This window comes from Falco cherrug, chromosome 18 (assembly GCF_023634085.1).
Source record: "Falco cherrug isolate bFalChe1 chromosome 18, bFalChe1.pri, whole genome shotgun sequence".
NCBI classification, from domain to species: domain Eukaryota; kingdom Metazoa; phylum Chordata; class Aves; order Falconiformes; family Falconidae; genus Falco; species Falco cherrug.
The window spans coordinates 6,815,694-6,833,985 of record NC_073714.1 but is presented as its reverse complement, the minus strand read 5'-3'; the positions used below and the strand labels follow the sequence as shown (position 1 = coordinate 6,833,985).

The following is an 18,292-nucleotide window of genomic DNA, read 5'->3' as shown; positions in this document are numbered from 1 at the left end:
TGCACACCTTCCAGGTGTGGTGTCAGCAGCTGAAGTTTGCAGGAGTTAAAGGTAAGGGAGGGAAGGACGCTGACAACTCGGCAAATGTTGCAGGCTTCCTCTTCCTGGGACGCTCTCCACCTGACCTGTTCGTCTCTCGCTGCTCCACTTGGAAGATTCTTCAGGCCATGTTTCTGTCAGGTCCCTAAGTGTTGATGTTGCAGTTCTGTATCAGAAAGCATCAACTTAAGTTTCATTTTTTTTAAAATATGTCTCTGCTTTGAGCCCTTGGGATGGTTTAGCTATGTTCTCTGTTGCACAGACTATTGTTTTCTTTGCCAGTTGTTCCTGGTAAGCAAAATAGCACGATGTGCTTATCCTAGTGAGTGGGCTCTAGGAGTGACTTTGTTAATTAGCACGGGATCCAGACTGCAGGAAAGGTGCCTTGCCTGGAACTTTGCTAATGAGACACTAGCACTTGCTCTGGAGGTACCAGTCCCACTTCAGCTGAAGGAAAAATTGAGAAAGAGGTCCTTGAATTTAGTGGGTCTTCTTATTTTTAAGAAGTTTAATTGATCTATTTTTGCTGCTCAGTTCGTGTTTCTTCCTGCTGAGCTTAGCACTGTAAACAGAGATACGGTATCGTGCTGGCCTCCAGGGCTGGCAGGAGGAGCTGTGGGAGGGGAGTGGAACCCCTGGAGACAGGGGGAGGCTTGTGATGGGTGATGTCTTTTGATTCCCAAAAAGTTTTGATGATGACTGAGGCTCTGTAATAAAAAAACCAACCACCGAACACTGGGATTTTGTTTGGTTTGTTTTTTTCTTCTGTGGTGTTTAATGTTTTCTCTAGATTTTATCTGTTGTCCATGGAAATGTATAGGAAAAAAAAAGTCCGAACCTGATTTCTCCAATAATTTTAAAAAGCCTAATGTGTTTCATTAGAGTGCTCTCTTGCTTTTTTCAGTGTAGACATTCTTTGGGCTAAAGCGGGATGTGCAGCTTTGTTCCCCAGAAATGAGACAAATGTGGCTAGGGTAGAACAATAAGGCTACCGCTGCGGCTTGCCAAGTTCTTAAAAGTGGCTGGTAATTTGAGATCCTCAACTTGAGGGAGAGAGTTGGGGTTATTTTTGTGTCTAAATTTGAGTGCTACGAAGAAATGAGGCCCTCCAGAACTACAGGGGTTTTAAAACCCTTTCTGGCAGGAGTGAGCAGCATCTGTATGGCTTTGCTGCATCCCAGGGCCATGTCCCATTTTTCTGAATCTGAATATCCCTTTTGCAGCCTGGTTATAATTTTTAAGACCTTTAATTGAAGTCTTGACATGTATTTATTTATTTATTCTACTTTCTGTTGCATCTTTTTGCAACTTCTCTGGGGCTGCTACCAGTTGGTTCTGCTCCTAAAAGTCAATGGGGCTTCCTTGGAAAACCTGGTCTGGTTCCTATGGCAAACTATGATGTGTAAGACTAAGGTTTTTGCATGCTAAGAGGTATTTTTAACAGCTCTGGTGCTGACAGGCATGTCTTTGGGTGTGTAACTTCTGTGATTGTTTTGGAAGATGAGCTGTAATAGGTGCCATAAAAGCTGTTCGATAACAAATGGGGAGGGTTGTACTTTGAACACAGCAGTGTTGTCTGGTCATTTGCTCTTTTTCGTAGCAAAAATAAATCCTAGTTTTAGTAGAAGCTTCAGTGGGCCTTTTGGCTGTGGTGTTTGATTTGTTAACAACTTGTAAGCACCAGTTGTTGCAAGACTGGAGTTGTCAAATGCAACACTAAATTTTACCCAAACGTGGCTTTATTGCTTGTCACATTTCATTTACATGATGGGGAGAAACTCATTTAAGTGCTAGATAACCATTAGTAGTAATTATGTACAAGCATGTCAAATGTAACTATGTATCTATTGTTGATCTGATGGTTTCTGGCTGCTTGTAAAAATGGGATTCACCAAAGGGCTCCAACTCCTTTAAAATAAGTATTCTTTGGGATGTGACTAGCTTTTTTATGGTGTGTAACTACAGCTCTCGGTGTAGCGGGACTTCTGAAGGCTATGGCAGCACTGAATTGTAACGTTATCGAGCAGATTCTTTAGAAGTCCTTAAGCATAAAAGAAATGTGTGCTGTAATATGAGGTAACGGTTGGCAAATGAAGCTGTTGGGTTGTGACATCAACAGTGTTGTTGTGCTTCCCTTTTTACCGTTGTGCAGCGCTTCTTGGCTCCGTGCGACTTTTTGTTCTGATTCCTTCTGCTCTGCGGGAGCCAGGTGCGAAACTTTGATGCCTATATACCTCCATCCTCAATCAGCTTCCTATTTCAGTCCCAGGACTACAAATGTAAACCCCATAGGTTTAATGCATTTCTAACAGAGATGAAAAGCTTTCATCCTAAACAAGCATGTCCTGGGAGTCCTGACTTTACTAATAGCAGTGACCACAAAATGAATTGTAAGGTTTTTGTTGGGTTTTTTTTCTTTCTTCTTTTTTTTTTTTTTAAAGTACTAACGTCAAACCATGTGTGGGGAAATGGGTTTCTTCTGCTTCTTGCACAAATCAGCTTTGTAATGTAACTTAGATGCTTCAGAAGTTGGGAAGCCTTTTAAGTTTAGGCCTTTGGTAATTCAGTGGATGATCTGTAGCTCTGGTTTCTGTCCAAGGCAACTGTTTATACTTCAGCTTTCTTCTTCATAATGGAAATTAATGGAACAACGAAGGTCTGTCTGGCAGGACGAGTAACCGGTGTAATTGCTGGGTTTATGGAGATGTTAAATGTTAACTTTGTTTCTGTTAGTTGAAGATTTGCCCCCTTGGATTCCTTTTAGTTCCCAGAAATAACTGTCTAGGCAGGGCTGAAAGCTCTTGAGCTGAGCAGATGGAAGGAGCACTCCCACCAGGGCTCTGTGGGGAAGGCACTCAGCACCTACCGACTGTAGCCTGAAGGTCGATGGAGGCAGGGACAGGGTTGGAAGCAAGGGCCGAGAGGTTTCTTTGTTAATGAATAGGATGATTTTTGTGTCTTCTGCAGGTGGATTTGCGATAGTGTTTCTTGTGAGGACAAACAATGGGATGAAATGTGCCCTGAAGCGGATGTACGTCAATAATGAGTATGACTTGCAAGTCTGCAAAAGAGAAATCCAAATCATGGTAAGTCACCACTTTGTACTGGGGCCCCAGACTGGGCGTGGAGTGGTATGAGAGCCTGGTCATCTTCTGCCTGTGATCTGTGTGGCATCGTGTCACAAACTGTACCTTTTCTTAGCAAAACTGTCCTTTGGAAAGACCTAACTCCTGGAGTTACGTGACTATGTGAAAATCTCGTCTTGAATTACTTAAATAATTTCAGTGGAGAAGGAAAACGTGGTAGCTGGAAAAGCGTAGGAAATTTCAGGGAAATGAGGGGAGGAGAACACTCCTATATCAGCCCCACAACTTAATGGGAAAAGGAAGAGCTGAAGAGGTAAGTGTGGTTGGGGGTGTTAGACTTCAAAGTCTGACAGTCTTCAGTTCAGGGCTAAAGCCTTCAGCCATCTAGACTTCATCAGAAGAGGCTGATGATTCTGATACAACTGTCTCCAAACTCAAATCGGTGCAAGAATGGAAAACTTCCATCCTGAGATTAGAAGCTGTAGCGGTGCAAATGAATCTTTTGGGTTGGCATGAAGGCAACCTTTGTATTGATGAGGTTGATGGAATGAACTGGTATCTGTGGGGCAGTTGCTGCCTAGGCTTTTGAAACTGGGAAGTATGTACAATAAGCACTGGAATGTTTCTCAAGTTGATTGAATACAAGGAGTTATATGATAGGATAGCTATTTTTAATAGCTGTTTTAAACTTAGCATCTCTAAACAAAGAAATAATGGAGGTGATTCACCTACATTTGCTTAGTCTCGTTGGGAGCCTGGTGACCGTGGGAAGTGCCACTTTCGTAGTTGTGTTCAAAGATACTGGGGAACATTTAGAGCAACTGCGAGGCGGGGAAGGAAATATAAAATCCTCATTCTGCTAATTTACAACACAAGGTATAGGTTTGGGGTAGATCATCTTCACGTCAGCAGCTCTTACCTGTGGCAATTGCAGGTGTGCTTTTTGAAGTAGCTTTTAATTACGTTAATAGCTTTTAAAGTTAACTTCTGGAGTTTGTGTGATAGTGCAGTGAAGCTTTTGGGCATGGTTTGTCATCACTGTGGCTAATGCTATTTGGGAGAAGTTGAGATTAGATTTTACATCAAAGGTTTTAGCTGTGCTCACGAAGCTTGTTTACTTGGATTTTACTTGCCAGGCTTTCCATTGTCTCTGTGTCTTTGGTGCCTCTTTGAAACGTGTGGCTAACTTGGAAAGTGAGGGTGGGAAGTATCCTTCTTGCTCGCCAGGTCCGCTTGTCCTGTACTGAATCTTATTTAACCATTAATCTTTGTCCTGAAGAACCAGTACGTCACTAAAAGGAAGTATTTCCTTCTCTTCTAGCTTTTGTACAGTAAGAAATTTTTTTTAAACTTAACTGCACTTTTTGCAGCCCTGCGGTGTTACGGTAGAATGTGGCCAGCAGAATCTTGATTTCTTTTACTGGTGAAGCTGAGCTGAGCATTGAACTAGACTGGCTGTCACACCTGGGAGTGGGTGTGAAGCTGGCAGTCCCAAAGAGAAGTGACTTTTCTCTGCAGGTTTAGTGTGAGTCATGGATAAGTCATTGATATGAGAATTTGTGGTTTAATCCATAGAGTTACTTAAAATAAGGTATTTCTAAAAGCAAGGTTAAAATTTATTTTATTACATTAGTGGGTTTTTTTGAGCATGTGAGGATTTGAGATGCTGTTTTCCAGCAGAAGAGTGGAAGGAGATGAGAAAAGTAAGCGCCACGTGTACTGTGCATGGGCTACCACAAAACATCTGCTCTGTTCTCCCCGCTACGTAAAGGAGGAGCAGCTCCAGGCAGCTTGGCCATCTAGGGGCACATGCAAAAATCTGGACTGATCGCTGAACAAGTTAGTTCATCAGGTTGGCTGTTTCTCAGCTTTGTCTCAAATCCTTCTGGAAGGAAACCAGATAGAGACAGAACTCAAGTTTGTTCAGGTTTTGCATGATGATTAATCCAAAGTGACGGAAACTTGCATCTGTACAGGAGAAGAACAGGGAAAGCTGTGTGGTGCAGAGGAACCAGATTAAAATGTTGCTCGCTCTGTATCGTTGGTTTATGTTTTTAATTTATTTCTCTTGCAGCGGGATCTATCTGGCCACAAGAACATTGTCGGATACATCGATTCCAGTATAAATTCAGTAAGCAGTGGTGACGTGTGGGAAGTGCTGATACTAATGGACTTCTGTCGAGGTGAGTGTGGGCTCAAGGTATCATTCACTGGTAGATTTGTCCCCTTTCAGTGCTGACAGGGAACTTGCACAACATCTTCCTTTAAAAAAAACTAAACCTGTTCCTAGCCCTGGCCCTTTCTTGGCTACCAAGGGACGGTTCTGAACAAAGAAAGCAAAGCCAAAACTGGATGTGGAGAAGTGGATGATACATGAGGCTTTGCCCCTGCCCAGGGTGGTCCTGGATCCTTCTGTTGGAAAAGAGAACCTTTAAATATATATTGCTGTTTTCCAGAGGCTGGTCCACACAAGAAGTGGTTCTTCTAAAGCTGCCAGGCTGTGGAATTAAATTCTTCTTCACTTCATGTCATATTGCAAGCTTTTTTTCCACTCCAGCCTGACTTAGGATCATTCTGGAAGAAGCACAAAATAGATGATGTGAAGCCAGAAAGTATTCCTTTTACCTCTGGCCTTTTTGCTTGGCTGTCTCTAGCCAGACAGGCTCTTCCAGTCTTTTCCAGCTGTCCCAAAGCTTTGATCTCTTGTGGCTAGGATGTGTTGTTTGGAAAATGACGCATGTGCTGCGCTGAAATGCCTCTTGCAGGGTTAGTGTTAAGCACAAATAACGTTTTGGCCAGGTGACTTCCGAAGTCTGTGGCTGTTTTGGATGGTGGCAGCTGATGGAAACAGGTATTCTTGGGACTGCTTGGCTTTTAACAGAAGCCAGGTGCATTGTAGCAAGAGCGACTAGATGCTAAAATGCCTTGAAACGTGTACGGTATGGCTTTCTGTTGTGCCGTGCGTGCCCTCTTCGCTTGACGCAAGAATCTTGACTGACTTGCCTTGGGTTTGTTTGCTGGTAAAAGGAAGAACCTTACGTGTAGTTTTGCTGAAGGAATCATTATGTAAGCGCTCTGCAAGCTTCAACCTAAGGATCACAAGGACTGTTGTAAGAAATAAGCCTGGCAGTGCTAGTAAATCCGTACCGAGCTCCACGCTGCAGACCCTGCTGCGGAGGGAAGTACAAACCGTAGCAATTCAGAACGCGGTCCCTCCAGCTGTGTTAGCCTCCCCTCTGTGCCGAATTTGGGGCCGATGGAGTAAAATCTAAGGTGTTTCCTTCCATCTGAAAGGAAGAGAGCTGCAAGGTGGTGTTTCTCACGTGGCTTGCTTTGGCCAGATGATCTGCTCGGCACACGCCTGCCTGTGGCTCCAGCATTCAGACTGAAGCACGGGAATTGCTGTTACACGTCGGATTTTTCCCTTGTGACTTTCCTTTTGTGTCAAACAGTTTCCAGACTAAGTCAGTGTGTCTTTGTGTGCAGAACTGCACTCACTTTGAGAGCAAAATGTTCGCAGCTGTACTATTTATTAAGCTGAACGTTTCTTTTATACCATGAAAATAAAGTTTTCCGACACTTGTGATGTGAAATGAATACAGTTTTGCTTTGCCAAAGGTTTGGGAAGAAGTGTTTTCCCTGTGTGCATAGGGTGTTTCGAGGGGGGAGGAACCGCTGTGTGGGTTATTTTGGAAAGGCTTTGACAGCAACAGAATCCCAAAGTTGAGGCAAATTCAGGACTTGCTCATGGAAAATTGCTTTTGTTTGTCTGGAGTTACCCTTGTTACAGATGGATTTTTAATTTTTTTTTTTTTTTTTTTGGCCAGTCTGTGACTTTAGCCAGCCACTTAGTAGTGTGTGGGTTTTTTGAGTGTCTCCTTGTCTCGCTCCTCTTGCTTACAAAATAGTATGGCAAACTATTTTGTGGACTGCAGGTGCCCCAAATTCAGCTTTTTATTCCTCTAGTCTGGCAAAAAAGTCTTGAAGAAAGAAAAAAGATGTGGCTTAGTCAGAATTACGTTGGAGTGTTAATATGGCCAGGTGAGCACGGGCCATAGAAGCCAACTTGCTGCTCTCTTAAGCACTGCTGAAAGACAAGATGAGATGTAACGCCTGCCAGCAGGTACACAAAGCCCTCTGGGATTTAGGTGAGGAAATGAGAATGAAACAAGATGAGCAAGCAGATTGCAAAAAGCCTCTCGGGAAGGCTTGGTGTGAATTTTGAATTTGAACTCGTGATGGGGAGCAGACTAAGACAAGTTACGCCTGGTAGGAGCAGGGCTTAGACCAGGCCAGACCTCGTTTTGCGTACCTGCTGTGATTCTGGGTGTTTGTTTCTCCTCAGGAGGTCAAGTGGTGAACCTCATGAACCAGCGCCTGCAGACGGGGTTCACGGAGAATGAGGTCCTGCAGATTTTCTGTGACACCTGTGAGGCTGTAGCCAGGTTGCACCAGTGTAAAACACCGATAATCCACAGGGATTTGAAGGTGAGTTGTGGACTCCAGTAGTACGGCAGGGAGCGTGCATCCTCCGTAACGTGTCTGCTGCCCGTGCCATGGCAGACGGGCTTTGAACACCGGCGCTGTGTTTCTTTTGTCAGTAATGAGGACAAATGGGCATAAATACCTCTCTCTATTGGAAGATAAAAAAAGTAATGAGCCTCTCATTGCTGCTTACCATATGTTTACCATCTATAGATCTACTTAAAAACCACAAATGTTTGTGAATAATTCTGTTTTGCACAGATGTGCCAGTACGCATCTGATGAATTATTCATGATGACTTTCTGCCACCTGAAACAATATTGATGTTATAAGGTAGTTCACAAAAAACATGCTGTAAATACAGTTCCTGGACCCACGTTAAAAGGGTCCCTCGGGAGATGCTGGCCTTGGGGCAGGAGTCGCCAGAAGCTTTTGAAACTGGCCTCTAACTCTCTGTTGACCATGAAAGTGCATTGTAAAACTCTATGTGCTTAGCTGGGAACAGAGCTAGGCCAGCGGGGAGAGCTTCTGAAAAATCCCATGCCTATAATCAAACAAACAAAAAGATGTTCGCTTTCCTCTCAACTAGCTCGTAAAATGCCTGAATAATATATTTGGCCAAGAAGGAGGCTCTTGTGTGCATTTGAAATTCAGATGTGCTTTGCGGGTCACAGGCTCTGTTTTCAGAGCCCTCGACAGATGTTTGTTTTTGTGCTGCTGGCCGTTGTTTTATAGGAGCAAAAGGCGCCACATGTGCCAGCGAGAGCCAGGTAGTGCAGGGGAAAAAGTCCTCGGGGTCTGGTATGGTTTAGGATGTTTCAAATGATTGTCACCCACTGCTTAGTCAGTTTGAATATATGAAACAAGTCTGACATCTGTTTTTTCTCCAGTGAAACGTGTGGAGTCTTATCGGTTTGAGGCTCGTATTTAAAGCTGCTAAGGGCTGTGGGCATCTCGCAGCAGCCTGTATAGGCAAGAAGAACTGGGGTGAGAGGATGAGGCTTAGGAACAGGAACCTCTCCAGTTGATATTGACCCCTGCAGTTACCTCTTTGGCAAATCCCTGGGGGGTTTTAATAAAGAGCAAGCGCATTGTGTGGCATGTGAATGAATTCTGGGACATCTGTGATGGATTAGGGAGTTGATCTTGAGCGTTACTTTCCACAGACTTGCATTTGAAATGAACTGTTACGATCGGATGTCCAGCCCTCTATTGCATGCTTAAATCGGTAAAGTTTTTGCAAGACCTGGCTCTTGGTTGGTAAGCTGTGCCCAAGGTCAGAGAGTTGGCTCTTCTCTGCTTTGAGACATGTTTCCCAGTTAAATATTGTAGTATTTCTGTGGTGATGACCTCTGGAGTGCTGATCACAGTTGGAGATCTAACATGGAATTGATAACTTAGATAGATACATTTTGACTTGACTTGAGTTCAAATTGAATGATGCCAACGGGGAGCTCCAATTCCAAGAGAGATTAAGGGCCAGAGAAGTTTTGTACAAGTTCTGAGTGTGAGGAGAAGCATCCATCGGGTCCGTGTTTTGCTGGGGTGAACGCAACCCAGTTGAAGAGCGGGCAGATGTTGACTCTGTAGGCAGCTGCATGAGGACTGGAGGCTTTTCTTGCCTTCCAGCTCTTTGATGTTGAAGGTTCCTGCCCAGAGAGCTCTGCCAGCAGGAGCTGTGTGAATAATCTTTAAGCCCTTTCAGACAAACGCAGCTGGATTAGTTTCAGCGGCCTGTGGCTGTGATTTTGAATTGACCCAAGAGGCTTTTCCTGAAGCAGCACAACCTCCTGTTGGCACAGTCTCGAACTGGTGGGAAGTGACCAACAGCTGGGGACAACAGCGGATGTTTCGCTGTGAATGAATAAAGGCCACGAAAAAGAGAGTATGTCACCCCTCTGGGTGTGTGTTAAGGTGTTCCTTCCTGATCTGATGGTTAACTCTCAGGTGTCCCTGTGTGCTTACGTCCGCATGATGCGCTGTATGCGGCGTGATGTTTAGTTTCGTGTGCTTTGATCGAACGCCACAGAACTAGGCGTATATTGATGCTACTTTTTCCTAAAAATTAGGAAGCCCCTCGTGCTGCCTCTGCCCCAGTTAGGACCCCTGGGGAGGCAGTGTAACTCTATGGGCAGTAGGCTTGCCTTGCCAGGTTACGGTTGCTTGCTCATTCTTGCAGAGATTTTCCTCACCCCCAGGGTTTGTAGGTCATTGCTGCTGCAGGGCATTCCCGGAAAAGTTTGTCTTTTGTCCTCCTATTTCTGGAGGAAGAACATTTCCTGTTATCTGTAGGTTAGGCCTTTTAACAGCGAAGAACAAATGACCAAACCTCCTTCTGGCTATCTGTGTGCTGGCTGTGAAGTCTCTGCTTCGAAGTTGGAATCTATGCAGAGAAACTATAACTGTCAGACCCCAGAGCTTGTAGGGTTTAGCGAGGTGGAGGGAGGGGGAAATCTCTCTAGGGCTGATGATAACAATCTACACAACTACTCTATGCCTAGTGGCAGTTCGTCTAACTTGTTTTATATTGAAGCTTGTCTTGCCAGTCTCACATCCTGTAACTTGTGTTGTTCAAAGCACCACCTTAGAGCTAACTTTGATTTTTACAGCTCGGAGCTTTCTGCAGTGAGAGGTCTCCTGTTTCTGCCTGCGGTGCTTCTGCTAGTCTGAATCCATCTGGTTCCAGGAGTAGGTGACTGGCTTGCAGATGAGTGGCTGGTTTTTCTTGTAGTAGACACACAGCAGGAGACGCCAAAATACTGTCAGTCAACCCAGAGGATGCTGTTGATCAAAACATCCTTCTCCTTTCCTTTCCCTACTTTTGAAGTAACCAGAAGGTTGTGTTCTCATGTTAAGGATTTAGCTTCTCTCGCTTTCATTTTAGCAGCAGTCCGCCCAGCGTTGTGCTTCTCTGTGGTGTGGTAAGACAGTCAGGCTCTGCTGCTGTTACCTCACAGTCTTCCATCACCCTTCTTTGTAATGCCAAGTCTTGCCCCCATGCCACCAACAAGCCTTTGTCTGGCATTTGTTTGGATGGATTTGTGTTTGGAGTGTGATACGTAAAATCATTCAGTCCTCTAATGCTAAACCCTTGTATCCACCATGTTTAGAATATGCCTGTGCCAAAATCAGTTAGTGCTCTTAGGCGTCACATTGCATTTGTTTCTTTGCTATGAAACACAAAATACATTTTCAAATGTAAATAGTGAATGGTGCCAGGGGAGAGAGGGAAGTTGAAACATCTCTAGAGACCTGAAGGGGCTGGAAACAGTCAGAAAGTGCACCTCGGTTATGCATCCCTCCCAAATCACTACCTGAACTCAGACAGACTGGCCTTAGAAGCCATTGCTCTCACACGAGGATAATGTGTGTGGATTTCACTAGTTAAAGCTTTATTCCTTATCCCTTGATCTTACGTGTCTGTGCATTGTTTTTACGACTTTACTTATGGTTTTAGCAAAGAAAGGCATTTGTTTTGGAGGATAAACACAGAAGCTAGCTACGTTCACTAACAAAGCTTAAAGCAACTCATTCCCTTAATGAATTTTGTTTGGGGTCTAAATCTGACTTTGTGTTGGGCATGTCAGAGGCTGCAGCCGGAGTTGTAAGTGCCGAAAACAGGATTGCAGCTTTCTGAGTGTTTGACTGGCAGAAGGCACCTCCATGGCTTTTTTTAAAAAAAAGATAGTTTTCTCTGGCCTGGCAGTCCATAGCAGGTACTTTGTTTTGCTGTATTTCTTTTTTCTGTTTGTTTTTTTTTTTTTTTTTTTTTTCTGGAAGTTACTGAACAAAGTCTGGTTGCTGGATTGTCTAGTGCTGATGTGTGACAAAACTTGCAGGATGCTTCAGTGAGAAGTCACCTCAGACTTCTCAGCCAGATAACGTGGAAGGACTCTTCTGGAAATGTTTGACAAGTATTTGCAGGGAGTAGGGAACAGCGCTGTCAGTGTTGATCTGCTAGGGAGAACATCTGTGTGCAATGCTTTATTCAAAGCAGATGGATAGCAGAGGGGGGAAGGGGGGTTGTTTAACCCTTGGTTTCAAGCCAGCGTTTCCCCCCTCAGCTGCTCTAATTTGGCTGCATTTTCTGATGCTTAAAATGCTGATTCCTTCTTTTTCTTTCCTTCTTGTAAAGATGATCCTTGATGAGGAGGTCTACTTCCAAAAGATTTTGTTAGCGACATTTATATGGTGATTTTTTTTAAATACATGAGCAATATGCTTTCTCAATATTGTATTTGAGCGTTTAACGTTGACTGAAGAGGGATACATTAAAATTTGTCTGCGTTCCCTTGAGAGAACATGCCATTAATGCCACTGTACAGATGAGGAGCTGGAATACAGGGATCCTTTGCCAAAGCAAAGAGCTGAACCCAGGTTTTTCCACATCTTCCATTGGCGTCGAAACATTTAGACAGCTTTCTTAGGTTGGATGCAAGCTAGCTTTTTGAAAATGCATGATTAAGGGTGAGTGTTTAGGGGAAAGGCAGTGACTGTTGTTTATGTATTTTTTCAGCTATCCCAGGTATTTGTTATCTGATCCAAGCTACCAAATTCTATTTGAAAGAAAGGGGTCGTCCTCCCAGCAGCCTGGAGGAGCCTCTGCGGATCCAGCTGCTGTTTAGGGCATGTGGGGTACCAGACACGTTCTGGTAACAAGCAGCTGGAGTGTGACCATGAGCTGAGGTTTCTTTTGAGGGAGGCCCGAAGTGACAGGTGACATGCAGGCAAAGAACCGGAGGTGTATTCTGATAGCATAAAGTATGGAAGCGTGTGTGCTGTCATCCATTTGCCTCCTCTCCTCTGCACGTGAGACAGGGAGGAGTGGGGGCCCTTTGTAAAGCTGTGGGTGGCTTGTATCGGCTGTCCCGAGCTGAGATGCCAGGCTGTGGGTCATAACAGCTCGGGGAAGTTGAGTGCTAAAGACGCCGAGACACAGTTCTTGTCCTGAAGCACGTGGTAGTCTTAGCAGAGACAAGGTAATGTGCTTGCAAAAGGAGGAGGGAGAGGTGGCAGGGTGGAGGCAGTGTTACAACAATGCTTCCATGATTTGACTTCTATTTTAGGAGATGTGACAGAGTTTTGATGCCTATTTTCTTTGCTGTCATGTTACGCTTTTATATCAGACATGTCTGTCATGTCTTCAGGCACTGAAACCTCCTGGCTTTCCTCTAAAGAACGCAAATGGTTTTTTTGTCTGAGTGATGCTGTATTTGTCTGTGATGCTTGTAGGTTGAAAACATCCTGCTGCACGATCGTGGCCACTATGTCCTGTGTGACTTTGGAAGTGCTACTAACAAATTCCAGAACCCTCAAACAGAAGGGGTGAATGCGGTAGAGGAGGAGATCAAAAAGTAAGTGTGCTTTTCCTTTTCAACTTGAACGTAGTTTGTATTTGAAGGGTAATTATTTTTTTTCCTTGTAATGGGAACTACGTTTTACTCGGGCCTGTTGCAGCAGATGGGATGCTGCTGCACAGAACTGTCTGCTGCAGGTAAATAAGTGCCTGGGGGAAGGCAAAACAATAAATTGAGCTTGATGTAATTGCTGGGGACCTGAAAGGCTGAGCGTACTAATGCAGAGAAGTTGCCCACCTTGATGAGGTAGTGACATGTTCTGTTATCTATGGGGCCACTTTATCTCTGTCCTTCATCTATCTCGGCTTCTTTGAACTGCAGTACAGCAGATGACAAAATCCCTGTCCTCCACGAGCCGCTTGTCATAAATCCTTGCAGTGACTAAGGGGATGTATGGCCCGACTCCTCAGCTCCTCATAGAAAATGTAAGGTCCTTGAGGCGTTTCATCTGGCTCCTTCCCTTGCCCCATGCGTGACCGGCAATAGTGCGGCTAGGTGCACTTTAAAAAAGGGAACTTAGCTGGCAGTTCAGGAGGACCTAGATCGGGAATGCAGCAGGCTCCAGGTCCTTGGTCTTGCTTTAGTTTTAACAGCATCACTGCTGCAAACTTTCCAGGTCTGCTAGTACAATATTCTGGCTAGAAAACAGCATGTTAGAAATGTGTGCAGGTGCCTCCGTTTTGTTAGGAGTCAGTGACACCTGCATGGGTTTCCTAGGCTTGACTGAAGTTTTTGGAGTGCTCCTGGTCTGGCTTTGCAGTCCCTTTGGAATGCCCTTTCTGCACACTTATTAACAAGCCTACAAAACCTGTGCCGTTAGCAGCGCTTTCTTGTGATCGGGGTAAACAGCATGCAAGGTGCCACAGCAGAAACTATAGACCTACTGATAGGAAATCTTATCATAAGAGTCTCTTAAACAGTGGTGCAGCTTCCAGCTGTTCTGTTTGTAGCGATTTGTTAAAATGAGGCAGATTCTAGCTGTACGTTGAGGTATAAAATAACCTTCCCCTCGTTTACAATGACTCTGAGCAGGAGTCCTGGTATGGAAGTATCTTTATTAGGAGCCGCGTATCCAGTTACAATCTTTGTAATACTGTTGGCCAAAGCCCCAGCAGTGAGGACATTGCTGAGGACATTTGACTACTGACCTTGTTAATACTCTGAATCCTTGAATATTTCTGTTCCAGTTCTTAAAATGACTGTACAGTTTTCTGAGTAAATTGCTTGCTTGAGAAAGGATCTTGGTTACTGCTTTGGTTTCACAGGGCAGTTTGCGGCGGTTAGTATTGTGAGAGGTATGTAGCAGATGCTGTTGTTAAAAGATTTTTTCCAATAGATTATAGTCTTTAGTGTATCTTTCCCTAAAATGACTAGGGAAAGAGTGAATTTTGAATTATTTGGAAGCGTGACATAGTGAAAATGCATTTGATACCCATTTCGAACTCACTGATAGATCTTTCTGCCACAGGTACACTACGTTATCCTATAGAGCACCCGAAATGGTCAACCTGTATAGTGGCAAACTTATTACTACAAAAGCAGACATATGGGTATGTATAAAAACTGCTTAACATCATACAACCAGACTGCAGCTTGTTTTCATTACCATAATGACAGGGTAACTTTCTAGCTGGGGCTAACCTTGTTTTCTTTAAGAGACTGGACAGTTTCTGAATAAAGAGTTCCTCTGCTTGACGTTTCTGATGAGTTACTGCTGAGCAGGATGGCTTGTGGATAAAACACGCATGCTTCTTTGCATGCTGACTTGCCATTTGGTTTAAATTAAGCGATGTATGAAATTCTGGGGTTGAACAGCGCAAACCTGATTTTGTATCTTAAGAGTTAAACCAGAAAATCTAGTGTATTGTGACTCCTTGTGCCTGGGTTGGGTTGCAAGCGTGTCAAATTAGAGTTTAGAAGAAAGCTGGGAAAGCAGACCTTCCAGGAGCAACAGTATGCTTGTCCTCGACAGTGTAACACAGGTCTGAGTTGTCAAACCTCACCCAAGACCAAGCTTTTGCACTGCTGTTTCTAACCATCGGTGCAATCTTGCCGTGCTTTTTGTGTTGAGAGCAACATGCAACTGTTGGGTAATCCATCACTGGCTAACCTGACCAAGGATGGAAGGCTTCCCTTTAGCTGGGATGGGCATGAAAAAGTCTGTGCCATGTGTAGTGGCAATTCAGCAAATGGGGTGTGTTTGAAAGGCTAATCCAGAGGATGTTAGTGTGGCTTCTGAAGCCCTGAGCTAGCAAGTAATGAGGCAGAAGCAGCGTAAGGAGAGTTTTAATGCGTCCTCAATAGCTGTGCATATGCATATACAAGAGGGAAAATTGCTGGCGTGACATCTGCTGGAAGGAGTCTCCTGTTTTCTCTGAACTCAGCTCAGCGTCAGGAAAACAGCTCTGTGGGGCTTTGCTCCTCCGAGTTCAGCAGGAGGTTTGTAGACCCAGGCCCTGTACCCGTGTGGGGTCGCTCGCCGTGGTGGTGGGGACCTGGAGAGGGGGGAAGGTCACAGCTGTAACAGCGTGAGAAGATTGTCAGGGCCTCAAAGGCAGCCAGAGGAGAGCCTAGGATGTGCGCTCGTTCCTGTGATAATGGGGAAAGGCGGAGACCCCGAGGCTCTCCTGTTCCTGGCGCGGGAGGAATTCTGTTCTGCTGACCTGCTGGGTGTTTCCAAACCAGTGTGTGGGGGTGTGCGCGGTGGGAGCTCAACTTCAAGGCCTCTTGCAGGGCTTGTTCTGCTGGAAACCTCACTTTTCCTTAAATCTTACCGAGGTTATTTTAAACTAGAGTGCAACTGAATTGTGAAATCCTATGACAAAAGATGAAGCCAATGATGAGTTGCTTAGGATTAGGAAATGTTTCCCACTCTCCCCTCTGAGATGGTGGGAGTGTTTCATAATTAGCCTTTTGTGCAAAACGTGTATTTTCTTTTGAAATAGGCGGTGGTTCTTGCTGTCAAAAGCGGCATGGAAATAGATGGAAGGGTGCTATAACCTGGTGGCCTGCAGACTTACCTCTGTATCTCTCCCTGGTACTTATTTATAACGGCTGAAAGGATGTTTGAACTTAACCTTGGAAGCAGTGTGGATTTTTCTTTGTCAGAATAAATGCGTTAAGGATCATGGTTACCACTTAATTTTGCTGTTAGTTTGCTTTTTCCTCCCAGTATGTGGCAGAAACGTGCTTGGCCTGTTTCATGACGTGAAGGGCCTCACCACGCGTAGTGGCATGTGGTGCTGTGGGGGGGGTGGCGATCCCCCTGCGATTCCCCCAGATGACAGTATCTCAGCCGAACGAGGGAGAGCTCTTATGTGTTTACCTTCCCGTGTAACTGTGCTTGTTTTCACGTTGATCGCAGGGATGTTAAAACGTTGGCCTGATGTCACACGGGACCTGTGTAGTAAAACAAGCTGGAGGACTCCACTCTCCCTGTTCTCTGCAGTGGTGCTTGGATCGTACCGTGCCCTGCTTTGCTTCGGTTTGCTAAATTCTTTGCTCTGTTCTCTCCCTGTAGGCCCTTGGCTGTTTACTGTACAAGCTGTGTTACTTCACCTTGCCATTTGGGGAGAGTCAGGTGGCAATCTGCGATGGCAATTTCACCATTCCAGATAATTCTCGGCACTCGCAAGACATGCACTGCCTCATCCGTGAGTGTCTCTGACAGTGGCATGATCGACTTCCATGGAACTGTAAAAATAGCGTGTTTTGTGTTTTGTGCTTACCTTCCCTGCTCCTACAGTAAAACCGCTGGAGTTGCTTTTCTTTTAAGAGCCTTGCTTGAGAGTGTAGGGGTGGTTAAAGTGATCTTTTAGTAGCTTAGGAGATGACTCTTCGAAAGACAGTTATGACAAAGAGATTCCTGTTTGGCTGGCGGTGGTGCGCTCGGTGGAAAGGCAGGAAAACAGACAACCGTTCGGTTTGAGAGTCCTACAGAAACTTGCACAATAAGCCTATTTATGCAGAAACGTATTTCTTCAGTAATAAATCTATTTGGATAAGGAACTGAAAAGAACCACAGTGACTTAGACTAGCGATAAGAATTCATCTTCTGTGAATTGAGAAACAGAACTGAAATGATTTATAAATAGCCTGCTGACTTAGAGTGAATGTGTAATTAAGGGTACAATGCACTACTCTTGGCAAAGCTGGGGCAGCTCTCTTGTTTTCAGCACAGCATTTGATCACTTTTTTTTTTTCCTAGCCACAATCTTGACTAACACAGAGTTGGATGTGTTTGCAGAGCAGCCTGGTATTTTCTTTGCTTATGCGGTGGTTTACGTGCAGCGGTATGTGCTGCTGTCTGCCTTCCTGCCCCACGGGCACGCCAGGGTTGGATCGAGCTCTTTTCCTGCATGTTCCCTTGGAAATGCAGAAGTTGAAACCAGTGCTGTTCCCTGACCTGGCTGGCTGCGTTTCCCCTCCTTGCCCTAAAGCCTTTGATGGTGGCTACAGATTGTTCGTAGCCGTGTTGGAAAATACGCCCCAGTCCAGCCTGACTCTGTCTCGCCCCTTTCTCAGCGAAGCCTGGTGGCCAGCTCAGCCCTGCTGACCGCCTGAAAGAGGCAGGGCACCCCGGTAACATCTGGGTGTACCAAATGTGTAGAATCCTGCAATGGTTTGGGTGGGAAGGGACCCTCAAAGGCCATCCAGTCCAACCTCCTGCCCTGAGCAGGGGTCTTCAGCTCGGTCAGGTTGCTGTGAGCCCCGTCCAACCTGACCTTGGGTGTTCCCAGGGATGGGGCACCCACCCCCGCTGTGGGCAGCCTGTGCCAGTGCCTCGCCGCCCCCACAAACCATTTCTTCCCAGTATGTAGCCTGATCCGCTGCCACAATCGGCCTGCGTGAATCTCTCCTATTGCTCTGATCTTCGCATCTCTGTCTTTTAAAGGGTATATGCTTGAGCCAGACCCTGATAAGAGACCCGATATTTATCAGGTCTCCTACTTTGCATTCAAATTGGCAAAGAAGGAGTGCCCAGTCCAGAACGTCCAGGTGAGTAGCGAAGGAGTAGGTTGATGCGGGGCGTTGTGGGATGGGACTGGGGGTGGCAATTGCTGAACATTGCGCATCCGGCTGTATTCGGCCAGTTGTTCCCCTGTTCTGTAGTTAGTGTGGTTTTGGTTTTGGGGTTTGGTTTTTTTGGCGTGTGTGTGTCTTATTTGGTTTTTTGGGGGGGGTTGGTTTGGGTTTTTTTTAGTTTTTTTTTTTAATTGCAGTGCTGTTTGGGATGGGTTTTTATTTGGGGGGAGGTCGGGGCAGGAATCAGGGTTTTGATTCTTACATTGTTTATTTCTGTTTGTCCGTGATTTACGTCCTCGC

At 45.1% G+C, this 18,292-nt stretch overlaps 1 protein-coding gene across 27 annotated transcripts in view; it reads left to right on the top strand.

The window, feature by feature from the left end:
• The window catches only part of AAK1 (AP2 associated kinase 1), an 85,498-nt gene that overhangs the window by 23,456 nt on the left and 43,750 nt on the right, over positions 1-18,292 (top strand). For all 27 annotated transcript variants that reach the window (XM_055695960.1, XM_055695968.1, XM_055695969.1 and 24 more), the window contains exons 3-9: positions 3,007-3,125; positions 5,200-5,308; positions 7,471-7,613; positions 12,843-12,964; positions 14,436-14,517; positions 16,488-16,620; positions 17,862-17,965. In XM_055695960.1, coding sequence (XP_055551935.1) covers positions 3,007-3,125; positions 5,200-5,308; positions 7,471-7,613; positions 12,843-12,964; positions 14,436-14,517; positions 16,488-16,620; positions 17,862-17,965 — 812 coding nt within the window. The remainder of the gene's footprint in view (positions 1-3,006; positions 3,126-5,199; positions 5,309-7,470; positions 7,614-12,842; positions 12,965-14,435; positions 14,518-16,487; positions 16,621-17,861; positions 17,966-18,292) is intronic.